General features: G+C 43.1%; 1 protein-coding gene across 1 annotated transcript in view; it reads right to left on the bottom strand.

Moving 5' to 3' along the window:
- Positions 1–14,513, bottom strand: part of LOC148475109 (1-phosphatidylinositol 4,5-bisphosphate phosphodiesterase beta-2-like) — a 322,551-nt gene that overhangs the window by 213,105 nt on the left and 94,933 nt on the right. Inside the window, exon 2 of the mRNA XM_088457722.1 lies at positions 8,289–8,366. Coding sequence (XP_088313848.1) covers positions 8,289–8,366 — 78 coding nt within the window. The remainder of the gene's footprint in view (positions 1–8,288; positions 8,367–14,513) is intronic.

The following is a 14,513-nucleotide window of genomic DNA, read 5'->3' as shown; positions in this document are numbered from 1 at the left end:
GAACTTATCGCCGTATTCAATTCCAGATGCTTTTCGCCTATGCGGAAACTCAATGCAATGTAATAGGCGAAAAAGATTCGCCTCTAAATAGCAGGAGAAAGTAGCAACATTTTTATTTTGGGGGTGCAAAGGCGGGGAAACCTCTCAGAACCCTGGGGACAGCCCCCCCAATGGACAACTGTGTCAAAAAATCCTGAAAAAAAAATTAAGAACACCCCAAAAAAGTACTTTCAATTTAGGGGCAAAAAAGTAAAAAGTGGGGGGACAAGCATAATAACTAGCAAAATAGACTTCTAGGGGTCTGCAAGGATGGGTGAGGTGTGTTTATGATTGCAGGTGCTTGCAACAGGTGAGTTTTACACATTTTTTTAAACTTCACTTTAGAGACATAAGAATATACTAGCACCCATTTTCAAGTACCCCAAATGTGACAGGACTACTTATTTTCCCCCAAAAATACTGCTTAATGCCATTCTTCACCACTTGTGCAAAGACACTAATAAGAAGCTATTGAAACAACTTAAGTACCCCAAATAGTTTTATTAGGGCTATTCGGGCACATCTACATTGATCCCCAATGTTAGTGCACCTTTTTGGGGGGCTCAGACTGATTCCCCCATTTCCATCAGCACTTTCCGCCTGTTCTGAATTTGCCGCTTGCTGTTTTTGCGTGGTTTGTAATTGAATACGGTGAATAGTGGGGGTACGGCAGGCAAAACTTTTTTGCGGATGCGTAAACTAATTGAATATGGCCCATAGTTGGTATCACCTCCTTGGGGGGAAATTGACATTGAGTTGGATGTTATCTTAAGGAGAGGGTCATACTGTGCACTGGTGCGGTTTTCTCCTTTTTGAACAAAGTTATCTATAGACCATCAGGTCAGGGGGAGGAACTTGACAGGAACCTATTGCAGGGCATCGCTAAAATGGCATTAAAAGGAGAAATAATACTCATGGGAGACTTTAATCTATCTGTTATAAACTGGAAGGGGTCTTTTGCAAGTTCTACTAGAAGCTTGGACATTGTGAATTCAGGGGAACTCAGGGAGCATCCCTCAAGCAACTGGTGAGGGAGTCCACTTGTAAAGACTCAATATTAGACATAATACTCACAAATGGTGACAGATTATCTGACGTAAATGTGGCTGTGAACCTTGGATCCAATGACCATCAAGCAGTATGGTTTAGTATAAAGACAGAGACCGACTCATACCACACAAAAACAAAGGTGTAAGATTTTAGGAAAGCTGACTTTGTAGAGATGGGGAAATGTGTAAGCGAATCTTTTGCAGACTGGAGGAACTTGGAAGACATGCAAGAGAGGTGGGAAAAATTAAAAGGTGGAATACTAAAAGCAACAGACCTTGTATCAAAAGGGTTAGGAAAAGTAGAAGGAAAAGGAAATCAGTGTGGTTAGCAAAAGAAGTAGCAAGTACTGTGAAAGCAAAAAAGATGGCCTTTAGGAAACTTAAGCAGACTCAGGATAAAGATAACTGAGGTTCGCCTAGAACTGAAGGCACATAAACCTCTAGTCAGGGACGGACGGAGTAATATTAATAAAACTTAGGGGTGTGTTTCTAGTTGGAGTGACAGCAAGAGATTGGTGGGTTGTTAGCTTTAGGGGAGGGTTATATGGGGTTTAGGACAGTTAAGAGTTTAATATTACCTCTTTGCTTCTGATCTGTGAACAGGGAAGTGTCAAATATTGGTTCTCTCGTTGACAGTGGTTATATTGCAGTGTGCATAGAGTAACACCCCTTCTATCATTAAAGGGTCTACTGGGTTACTAACACCTTTGGGTTACTAATATACCTTCCCTTAACCTTTGCAAAAGATATACGTTTTCTCTATCAGGTCAGTGCCTCCACCCAAGTAATAATAGCTTATATGGGTCTACTTGGGAAAACCCAGTACTTAATACATATGTATGTATATATATATATATGGTAGAGTGTGAGAAATGTTGTTAATATAGCAGGGCCGAAACTAGGATATCTGTCACCCGGTGCAAGGCAGAAATTTTGCGTCCCCCTCCCTTCCCGTACCTGGATTTGGTCCTTGCTCCTCCATAAGGCAGTGCACTAGTCAAACGTCCCTGGTATAGTGACTTACATTATTCCACACACAATAATGCCCATTACACATTATGCCACACACTGTAATGCCTATTACCAAAGTGCCACTTACATATTTGCCCGACACCATTTTATGCCCCACAGTAAGACTTCTAATTACTTTAAAATTACCTGCTCATTGTCAGGGGTTTTATGCTCAGTAAAAGGGGTCCATGCTCGTTGCTATGGGATTTATGCTCATTGCCAGAGGGTTTCATGCTCGTTGCCATGGGGTTTCATGCTCGTTGCTATGGGGTTTATGCTCGTTGCCATGGGGTTTCATGCTCGTTGTCATGGGGTTACATGCTCATTGCCAGGGGGTTTCATGCTCATTGCCAGGGGGTTTCATGCTCATTGCCAGGGGGTTTCATGCTCATTGCCAGGGGGTTTCATGCTCATTGCTATGGGGTTTATTGCTTGTTGTCATGGGGTTTCACGGGAGAAGATGCAGCTTTCAGCATCTTCTCCCGACTCTTGCGCTGGCCTACAGACACCGTGAGTCAGCTCTTTTTCACCCCCTGCAGACCGGCACCCGGTGCACGTGCACCTCTAGCCCCCCCCTAGTTGCGGCCCTGAATATAGTATCTATACCTTATCACAGTTTTAATAAATTTACCACCTCTTTTTCTTCCGTTCTCTTATCCAGGTAGCTGCAAAGCTGAATCTTGTCGATTCCGAATCAGGTAAGTACTTCACAGTAAATTAATAACTGGTTCTCTTTATATTATCATGCATATTTTAAAAAGGTAAACAACATGCATATACGATACACATTAACAATACTGTTGTCACATGCAAGATGTTAATTACACTTCTCCTAACACATATTTTTGTTTCAGTTACTCTCATTCAGTTCCATTAGCAAGATGCCTGTAGAGTTGTTAAATGTCCTGTCATGTCCCTTTATGGAATCAATAAAGATACACTTAAATAGTCTGGTTTGTGCTCCACTGAATGCAATAAAATGTCTCAGCTGATGTTTGAAAGTCTTCTAGCAATAAGGTCCCAAGGAAAAAGACCCTTAGGCTTGGTGAATTACCACTGTTTATAAATATAACTCTTCCCTGTGGGTATTATGCAGCAAAGTTATAGCAGAGGTAATGTGCTGTTAAAGGCTTTCTAGTATGAATAAATCCTGGGTATTCTATTTGTATGCTTGAACTATAGTCCCCTTATCTCAGAGCTCAATAATCCTGCTGCTTTAGCTGCTGCATTTATATAAACCTCCTTGGTTGAGTATAAAGTATCTGCCAGTTTAATGTTAATGTTTCCTTTTTTTAGAGAATACCTCTTTGGGTTACTAAACTCCTCTCCACTGCCAGCTTGCCCTGCTTTAATGGTTTGTAAGGAAACTGATTATGCTGTATATATTAAAGTGGCCCTAGTGTGGGTGCTTGAACAGGGTTACTCACAGCCGGTGAGTGCATCGCTGCTGCTACCACTCATTTGGGGACTCCTTATTCAGCTGATTGCCCGGCTTCCTGCTCAGCAATAGCCCTGAAGGAGGCTTCCGCTGACACTACCAGTGGGCGCCTGTAGCTCCGCCCCGCCGCGCCTGTCACCGCTGACAGCTTCCTCTCCCAGCATTAGCTTAAGGAGAGGCCTCGCTGTCATCACCAAAGGGGTGCTCAGGCTCCGCCCCGCCCCGCCGCGCCTGGTCACCGCTGACTCTTTCCTCCCCCGACGCCTGGTCACCGCTGACTCTTTCCTCCCCCGACGCCTGGTCACTGCTGACGGCTTCCTCACTTCTGGCGCCGGAGATGTCAGCCAACACAGCAGCGCTGGATCGGTCCCCGGAACGCCCCTTACTGGCCACCGCTATTGCCACTCAGCGTTCTCGCTTCCTAGCACTGGTGAGTAGCAATGCGGGCACTGAAGGGGGGAACAGCAGTCTGTCTAATAGCGCTAGCGCAGCCCTTAAATACCCCTCACTGACACCGCGCGACCTCCCTGCTTCCCGCTGTCTGCACGAGCTCCCCTGGTCAGCTGACCACTCGTGCTATTTCTAGCACTTTCTTGTGCTTAAGCCCACTGTACCTATATCTAGGTGTAACATATTGAGCACTGCCTTTGCCATAACTTTACTCATCCCCTCGCATTCTATATATATATTTTCCTGTATCAATATATATAAATTAAGTACATAACTTTTACATAGAAACACTATAATGTCTAACCCTATTTCTCCGTTAATGAATAAATATGTTGAGGTGCCAGACAGCACTCTCAACATACTCACACATATATGTGGGATGTCATATGCCATAGATTTACTTATATCTACCAGCCACATTTTAAATTAGGCTTATATATATATAATACAATGCAACATGCAACATTAAATGCATATCTATACATACATGAACACTACCATGTCTAACCTTATATGCCCCTATATATATACGTACACATACATATACTCGAGGGGCCAGACAGCACTCTCAACTACATATATGCGCACATGCACATACACACCGGAGCCATCAGATGCCCCATACATACCTATATCCTTTTAGCCATTATATTAATAAGTCTACAATAGTCTCCCCTTATTTCTTTCATCTTACTTTCCCTTTCTTCTTCCTACTTTCTCAACATCTTTATTCTTCTCTTTCTGGGCTTCCTTTTCTATGTCCCTGCTCTAACTGCGCTATGTCTCGCTGCCAGCATGCTCGCTCCGCCCATCTGCCTGTCTGCAGTCTCTGGGTCCTCTCGTACACCCACCGTGCCCTGTTCCCTCTCTGCATTACCAATGTAGTCGCCGGCCATCTGCCCATCTACTGTCCTAGCAGCCTCTGCTTTAACTCAGTTAAATGCAGCAGCAGCTGCCCGGCCATGGGCATCCTCTGGTGGCAGGGTCTGGGGCACCGCAAGCATGCATACAGGTGCGTAGACTGGGAGCTTGTAATGGCACCAGCATCTTTGGCAAGGTGGCCAGTGGCCATCTTTACAATTGTATAGTGCAGCCTGCTCAGGGCATGGGATCCCTTGTGCTTGGGGCTACTACATCCTCCATGCCTGTGGGAGCAGTGCTGGAGCTGGGGTTTCTGCTGCCCTGCCCTCGTTGTCTGTGCAGGTGCAGTTGGGGCCCCTTGTTCAGCAATTGGGGCAAATCTGTGGTCTTACTTTCTCTCCTTTCCCTCCTCCTCCTTTTGTGTCCTAATGCTGTTCAGTGAGTAGGGCTACGGCCCCTTCCAGTTTGCAGGAAGATGCCTCTGCTTCTTCTTTTTCAGATGGCAGTGTGGAGGAAGAACCTTTGGTCGCTGCTCCAGCGGAGGCGGATGACGCTTTTGTCACCAACGTTGCCAGTGTCACTTTGGTGAGTGCTTAGGTTCTTCCGATTGAGGGTCTAGTAGCAGTTCCTCCTCCACTTCCAGAAGGGCTTGTCGTCGCTCACTGCGGTTTGGGTGCTTTATTGATAGGCAGCAGTAGCGGAGAGGGAGTGTCTGGACCATCCAATGCGGTACACTGTGCTAATACAGCAGTCACCCGTGGGTTGTGCACTAGAATTCGAAAGTGAATTAAGAAAGGTCGCTATGTCAACATGTTCACTTATGTTTCAGAAGGCATTTGCTAGGCCAAAGGCAAAATAGGGCACTGGGGTGGAAGCCTTCAAGTCATATACGAATTAGTTCTCGGGTTCCTGTATTTTTGTGGCCTACCTTAAGTCTAGGCGGGTTGAATAGCTGAACATTATTCAGTACTTCCATTTAGTGCACAAGCTCTTTAAGTCATTGCAAAGTACGGTATGATGTCAGTACAAGGAAGTAAGCCATAGTAAGCAGGATCGGGTTTTGGTTATGGACTTGGGTTGCAAAGATGTGGAGGTTTGGATGGAGGTCGTCCAGTCAGTGTTTTTCTTCTGACCTGCCAAGTGCAACCTTCGTCTCCCATTTTCCAGAGGCCGCCCGGCACAGCCCCTGCTAGGGAGTGCTGCTACGACTTCAATAACAGGAATAGTTTTTGGCACCTATGAATCCGGTGGCACAAGGGGTCAGATGGGAGCTCTGCTGCCCCGTCCGCACCCACTCTCAGGCGGGCTGAGGCTTGGGTTTCTAAGTAAAGTGACGTATCCCATTAGATTTTTATGTCATGTCCAAGTGGCTGGACTGGTATTCTTTATGGGATGACGCAGAGTTTCAAAGACCGGAATAACTGTTATATAAATACAAAATTATTTATTCACCCAAGATGATGGTGACCACAATATTGACCTGTTGAGACAGCGATACTGCTCTAAGCACATCACCAGCAGGTGACATTGATGACACACTACCACCTCACATCTACAGTATGCAAACGGGGGTGTCATGGTAACTGATGGAACACTATTTGTAGTTTAGCAGTTGTATTGCAGTGGCCATTGTCTAGAAGGAATCAAGTAATTGGTCCATGAGAGGAACAGGATCTGTACACCAGGCTAGTGATGGAACCAGTAGTTGCACAGCAGGCAAGTGCTAAGCAAGCTTAAGGGTAGAGCAAAGGTTTGGTGTGCTAGATTAATATTATTTGCAAAGAAGGTCCACTAGGATTGTAGCCAGAATAAAGTCTACATTGTAGTTTAGTTGTCATGTGGCAAAGGAACAAATGTATAAAACTGATAGCGAAGTCCAAAAAACACAGCCCAGGGGCTTCAGTACACAATATAGCACTGGCAGGAGTACAGAACGTATAAGGCGAGAAGCATGGTAAACCGCAGCCCGTGGATCTGGTACACAATAACACGTTCTACACAACATGAGATAAAAATCCAGCTTTAATGACATACAGTAACATTGGCCAGTAGGTTATGACTACCTTATATAGCAGTAGGTGGAGGAAAAAGCAAATCAGATGCTTATTCCTTAGTCTAACAAGGGTATATAGAGAGGAGTAGAGTGGTAATGTGAATTCACACAGAAGATTTGCAGGAATCCAGAACCTACAAGCGGTAAGTGAACCTCCTGCTTAACTTGTCTTCTAAGGCAGAAAAAGGCCATGAGTCAATACAGTGGGCAAGTCGCCACACATAGAAGCGAGCCAGCACTGTGTATGCGCAGCTGCCCCTGAAGCTATGGGAAATTGCTTAACAAGGGGCTACACCAACAAGATGTTATACCCAGTGGGATACCCAGTGGGATACCGGGAACGCTAAAGTAGAACTGTGTCATCAAGTCCCGCCTACCTTGTCTTTCCCGCCCTTCCTCAAGAAATAGGCGAAATCGGCACAATGACGCAATTCTTAGATAATAACATCATCTTGGCTCCGCTCCCTATTCACAGACTCACGATATGCGGAATTATGCCACAAGGTGCAGGGCCAAATGATGGAAGGTGCCTAGCATCATCCTCTACATCTCCCTTAAGGGAACTCTCCCATAAGGGAAAACTTTAAAGTTGGCAAGTATGCTCTAGATCTCCCAAGAGAAAGATGAGGAAAGATGGCATCAGACACTTATAATTTATATAAAAACAATAAATGTGTAAAAAAAGTGTAAACATTTTTTTATTGCTCAGTTATTAAAAGAACACAATAGGCACCAGTGTACAACAGGATACATACTTTTCAGACAACACAATATCTGCAGAACCACTCAGTAAAATAGAGTACATATTACAAACATGATCCAAAGGGCTTTATTTATGAAGTAGCTGCTTCTGTAAGACGCTGCTTCCCGGCGGGTTGCAGGTAAAATTGTAAAACACCACCCACATCCAGTGTAAAGGCCAGCGTGCTTTACAATGACTGCGAATTACATTTGACATGTTCACCTGCAACACTCCAGGAAGCAGCGCGATAAAGCCTTGAGAAGGGGGTGCAATGGCCATAATGTGTATTATGGAATAGCACATACAGTAGCGATCATCAATTTCAAATATTTTGTCTTTGCAAAGCTGCTATGTCTTTGGTGGTTTTAGCCACAATAATATTATATACAATAACACTACTTTAAAATGTGCCACTTAGTAAATCCCAAGTATTAATATATGTCTAATAAATGTACAGAACCCTGAAAGCTGTCTGCACAGCTAAGCAAGTATCAGGCAACCAGCAGGAACGCTTTCGGTTCGTGAAGTTATGGGGAGAGAGCACTTTGAATAACTTTTTATTATGGATCAGCATTTTTTTAATAATACAATGACACTGATTTTAAATAGAATATCATTTTAATAATTAGGTAATTTATTTCTTACCTTGCTTTGAAAAGTCCAGTATAAGTAATAACCTTTAGGATCAACCCGCAGGATAACTGGAGATGCTGTGGATGTTTCCTATAAGGAAATAAATGGGAATGTTATGAGCATTAAGCTCAAAAGAATACTGACCTATCCACATATGGGAATAGAAAGGGAGCTATTTAACACTTACACATCTACTGTATAAATTATAGAAGATTATTCTATAGGAGATCACACTAGATTACTACACAGCAATTTTTATTATTTTTTAAACAAAGTTTATTGAAGGGTCACAAATAATAAAAACAGTGACTAAAATACAACACAATAAGCAAATGTACACAATTTTCAAAAGTAATATGGGTTACAATGAAGTGACCAATTTTATTTATAGGGGGGGGGGGGGGATAAGAAAAGAATGGAGCTCAGAGAAAAAACGGTGTGGAAAACTTTAACGAAAAGAGGAAAAAAATAAATAGCAACTGAAACAGAAGTGAGAAGAGTAAATCCTAAATAATGGAAACCATTCAATAGGCTGAGCTTACCTAACTTATTTCAAATGGGGAGGGAGCATTTTGTGAGGCAAGCCAGGGGCCCCAAACCTTGTCAAAGGATTTGGAGGAATTATTAAGTATACTAGTTATGTATTCCATGCGCGGTGTATACCAGATCCTAGATATTACTGAGTTGTTCGAGGGATGAGACAATTGTTTCCAATCAGAGGCTATCTGGAAAGTGGTAGCGGAAACTATATGGCTTAATAATTTGTTTTGATCTTTAGTTGCAGTTGGCAGACCCAGAGGGAGAAGAAAATACTTAGGCTCACACGAGACGGGAATCTGAAGAGTATGGATGGATTATGAGATAAATAACTTCCCGCCAAAGATTCAAAATCTTCGGACGCGACCACCATATATGGAAGAAGGTAACTGTAGAGGTGCATCCTCTCCAGCAATGGTCTGATGTATCAAGAAACATTTTACTGAGGCAGCATGGTACATAATACCATCTGTACAATGGCTTATAAATGTTTTATTTTATTTTAACACAAATCAAGCTGGAGGGAGCGTTTTCCCAAGTCTCTGACATTCATCCTCGTCCAGAGCGTCTGTCTCCCAGGCAGTTTTGTGAGGGTCATGCAACGGGGGTGATTCGTCAGACAATAATGAATATAAACAGGAAATTAGAGTTTTAGTCGAGGATCGTCTAAGGCTGAGCGTTTCAAAAGTCATAAGGGGTCTAGAAGATACTGCTGTTTAACCTTAGAGTGAAAGTATCTAGCTGGAGCAATTGATTAAAGTTCCTAGAGGGTATGACCAGTTGAGATTAAAGGTCTGAAAAAGAAGGAAATTCATTGTCCCAAACAATGTCAATTAAATATCATTTAAATATCTAATACCGCCCCCCCTCCAATAATTAAATGGATTTCTGGACATGCCTGGAGGAAAATCGGGATTATGAACAATTGGAACAATTGGAGAAGGGTATAGGACCATCGAAAATTTCCGATTTTCACCATCCCACATGGTCAGAGAGTGAGCTATAATTGGGTGAGAGGAAATCATTCTAGGACCCGGGGAGCCAGAGGAGGGACGAGACAGTCGACAGCGCCAAAGTGTTTGCCTCAATTACTGCCCAAAATTTTTGAGCTCTGGGATTACACCATAAAACACATTGGGTGGAATTCAATTGATTCCAGCCCCTATCGCACCCAACGGAGCTATTCAATTCTTGCTCCTGTCGGGCGCGATCAGCTGCCAGCGCTACATTTCAGCTCGCAGCCCCAGGGGGATGAGAGCTGAAATGTGCGAAAAGTGACCTGTTTGGGCGCCCAAACATCACTTTTCGTGGTCGCGCCCAGGACTTTGGTCGGGTTTAGCTGCTTTACTCTGCTAAACCTGATGTCTATGGGCGCGATCAGCGCGAAAAACAGCATCAATTGAATAGCGGCCCGCGATCTCCTGGTACTTTAGACGGGAGATCCGGACCGCGTAATCTATTGAATTCCGCCCATTGAGCGAGTTGCGCGGCCATGTGATATTTCTTAAAGTTTGGGATGGCAAGATCCCCACTGTAGGAGGGCATTGGAGAATCTTTAGATGGACACAAGGGTGCCTACCTGCCTAAATGAAACGGGAAGAGTGAGACAGCAAAAATTTGAAAACATATGAAGGGACAAAGATCAGATGGGTTTGGAAAAGGTAAAGGAGCTGAGGGAGAATGTTCATTTTAACTGAATTCATCCTGCCTACCCAAGAAATAAAATTATTGGACAAAGAGTCAAATAGTCCAAGCAGCAACTATGCGGGATGTGATTCTTTGGTCTTGACAAAGGGCACTGAGAGGCCCGAAACGTCGACTGTCCATATTGTCTATGGTGCTATTATGAATTATTAAAGCTGCCTTCCCACTTTATGAAGATTGGTGAGTGCTCTCTCTTTGTTTGTACATTTGTATGGCCACCTATGGATGGATTCTGTCAGGTGTCCTGAGCTATGCACCCCAACAAGCTGATTCCTCCTATTTGGTGAGTGCCGTTCTACATACTACTGGATTATATATATATATATATATATATATATATGTATATATATATTAAAAGGCTACTATGGGAATGAATGCAGAGGAACTGTACCAATGCATAATTTACATGATGCACCTGAGAATCACAACTGTTCAAATTTACCCATTTGTTAATACTGGTGTTGGCCAATATTGTCCAAGCCACACAACCACATAGGTGCCTTATACAGTGATGGTTCACTGCTTAGTGCACTCTTTGAATCGCAGAAGTGCTAGAAGTAACTAAGCTTTTGTTCCGTCTGTTAAAAAACAAATAGCACCCCAATTATATTTGCCTTCTGGCCCATTACCAGCTCTCTTATGATTGCAAACACAGGGTCATGGAATAAAGTTTAGGAGACAGCGGCACTCATGGGGCTTATAGGCAATGTATATGCAGTGGAGCTCAAGTCTCAGTCTAATATACTGTATATATATAACTAGCTGGAGTACCCGGCATTGCCCAGAAGTTTAAGAATGTTTGTTTACACATCATCCTCCAACAAACCAGTCCTTAGGCAGGCCTCACGAAAAGTGTGACAAACTTCCCCATCAACAGTCCTAAGGTCTTCGAAGGAAGTAGGACCTGTAACGGTGTAAAGCAAGTTTCAGAGATAGAAGCTTTCAAAATTTGTAGGATGTACAGTGTAAACACGGCCAAGAGCTCCTGTTGCTCTGATACCAGGATGACCATCTACCGCCACTCCCTGTTTTCTGAGCAGAAACACTTTGGGAGAAGCATTCCATGTGTAATATTTTGGTAGCTCACAGTCCAGCAGGGTCCTTGCAAAGTCATCATTTTGACACAGTTGGAAGAAAGAAGTAAATGTTGTTGCGTAATTTGGTATAGTCAGAGAGCTGAGAATGCTGGCAAAGCCTGCTACAGCTCTCTTCGATAATAAACATTAAGATCATAACAAAACATGACAACACAAAACGCTTGCTCCGAGGCCCTACCCATATGCCGTGAGGCCCCACAATGAGCATCCAGCAAAAATTGTGGTTTTAAATTAATAAAAAATTAACAGTAATTCATTTTGATTTTAATTTTTTTTAGTTGCCTCTGCCGTGTTTTAATACGCTGGTATGTAAAATGTCACGATCTTCGCTTGTAAACTGTGGATTTGTATAGAAAGACAGAAGGACAAATTTTCGCTTTTATATAGCAGCTATATATATATATATATATATGTATATATATTAAGCTCCCAGGGAGTGCTTCAGTTTTATAAATTGTCCAATGGTGCACACTACCTCTAGAGCAGTGATTCCCAACCTCGGTTCTCGAGGCACACTAACAGTCCTGGTTTTAGTAATATCTTTGCTTAAGCACAGATGGTTAAATCAAAATAAGTTACTAATTAAGTCACCTGTGCTAAACTAAGGCTATCCTTAAAGCCTGGACTGGTAGTGTGCCTTGAGGACCGTGGTTGGGAACCCCTGCTCTAGAGTGTCCAGCCCAAAATTGATTTGAATCTTTTTTTCTTTTGGTGATGGTTCAAGATAAATGTGGCTAAAAGATCTTCTTCTGAAAAGAAACCCTCGCACCAAGTATTGACCCAATAAAAAACATTCAGCCTTTCAGTTTTCAAATTCAACCAATATATTTATTTGTTGACAATGTTAAAATTCCATCCTTACATGACACAACATTAATGTGACCTCTCTTTAAGAATGATGTTGTATCTTCAGCTACAACCACATAAACCCTTTTGGTTAGGTGCTCCCTCTAGTAGTGATTTACTTTTTTTTTTTTTTGCAGAGGGGCACTTCTAGTTTAAATATCCAACATGTTTCATTAAATGAAAAAGAAGAAGAAAGAAGATAACTCCCATGGAAGGGGCACACTTTGTCACAGGGTAGTTAAAAGTTTACTTTTATTATTTTTACATCTATAAAATTGTTAATGATATAGGGCAAAAAAATTTCAGACTAATAATACACAAATCCTTGAAAAAAATTCAAAATTCAAAATTAGCATGTCTCATGGGATTATGAGAAATGATCTACCGTATTCATGGATTTGACCCAGAGAGAGTAACACTATTGTCACTGAGAATCAATAGAAATAGGTAAAAAGATTATCATACAGATAAGTATATATCTGAAAAGCACATAAATCAATCATGATAACCCCTAAGGTTGTTAATTCTCAAGTGCTAAGTGCAAACAAATAAATCAGAAAAAAATTATATCTGTTGACAAAATACATGGGTGACAAATAATGGGTTAAACACATTCGGTAAATACATGGGCGCCGAGAGGGGGGGGGAGTGGGTACAGTTTACCCGGGCCAGAGCTTGCTAAAGGGGCCCGGTGGGGCCCGGGTCTGGCGTCGCCCCCCCCTCTCTCACAGCAGCTCAGCATACAGCTTGTGCTGGGCTGCAGTGTGAGACTGCTCGCAGCTGCTGCAGCAGCCAGAGCAGTCTCCTATGGCTGTGGGGGGGAGCGATCACACTGATCGTGCCCCCCCTCTGCTTAGCACCGGGCTGGGGGGCTTACAGCGCCCCCCTCCCCGGCGCACAGCGCCACTATACGGCGCTGCAAAAGTTATGTTTTTTCTTTTTTTTTCAAGGGGGCATGGTCACGCCTCCCATGATTAGACCACGCCCCCTCCTTTACCCAGGCCCGGCCAGGCTCTCTACGGCCCTGGGTATATAATGGATCTGATGCATTCGCTTGTGCTAATAATGAAGATTAAATGAACGGAAAAATACATTTAAGGCGAAAATACAAAGTATACTGACACATTTGTCACAAATACATAAATAATTGGGTCATTGTATCAATCAAAAATTAGCACAATGTAACAGCAGCACCACGAATCTCATAACTCATAAGTCGCAGCATATAATAATGATAAGTAAATTGAGGCTTTCAAAAAACCACAGCAAACAGGTTAAGTATAGTATCAACGTTTCAGTGCTTTTTTTAATTGCACTATCTTCATATATATACACACACAACAACCAAGTCCCCGGCATTCAAAGATACTGTCCATACCTGCATCGGTGCCCTCCATAGGAACAAGTACCTTGCATAAACAAAACAATTCAGAAGGCACTCAGAAATCACTTTTGAAGGTTTAATCCATAAACCAACGTTTCGGGCCTCAGGCCGTCATCAGGGATCACAGTTGTGTGTATATATATTTATAGGTGTATGTTGTGTGTGTGTATATATTGTAACATGACCGGATTAGGGGTCCCTCTGCTGGGGTAGATGGACTCCCTCTTCACACACACAGCAGCCGGAAAAATAGTACACCAGTCTGGGGTCTCATACTAGCTGGTCGGTACCAGTCTTTATTGTGCAACGTAAACGGAAAACAAAACATAAAAATAAATGCTAGCCCGCTAACTAGACAAGAGGTTCCCTCTCTAAAGAAATAGTGGGGCCTACTGCCTCCACCATCAACACAAGCGTATGCACAAGACTTACAGGTAGTTTTCACCAAGTGTCTCTGAGCCAGCCAGTCTGCTTGCTCTCCCAGGTATGAGACACTAGCTTACAATCACACACAGCCTATATCAGCCAGTTCCAGGTGCAGACCCTAATGAGCCTGCTAACAGGCCAAAAAGGCCAAAACCTGGAGTGGCCTATGGCTGGAGCCCTCCCTCTCCTCACATCCACACCCCCAGGTCCCAAACCGGCTTTTCAAAAAGCTGACACTCAAAT

Source organism: Taudactylus pleione, unplaced genomic scaffold (genome assembly GCF_031769625.1).
Source record: "Taudactylus pleione unplaced genomic scaffold, aTauple2 ptg000778l, whole genome shotgun sequence".
Taxonomy (NCBI): domain Eukaryota; kingdom Metazoa; phylum Chordata; class Amphibia; order Anura; family Myobatrachidae; genus Taudactylus; species Taudactylus pleione.
This window is presented reverse-complemented; position numbering and strand designations above follow the sequence as displayed.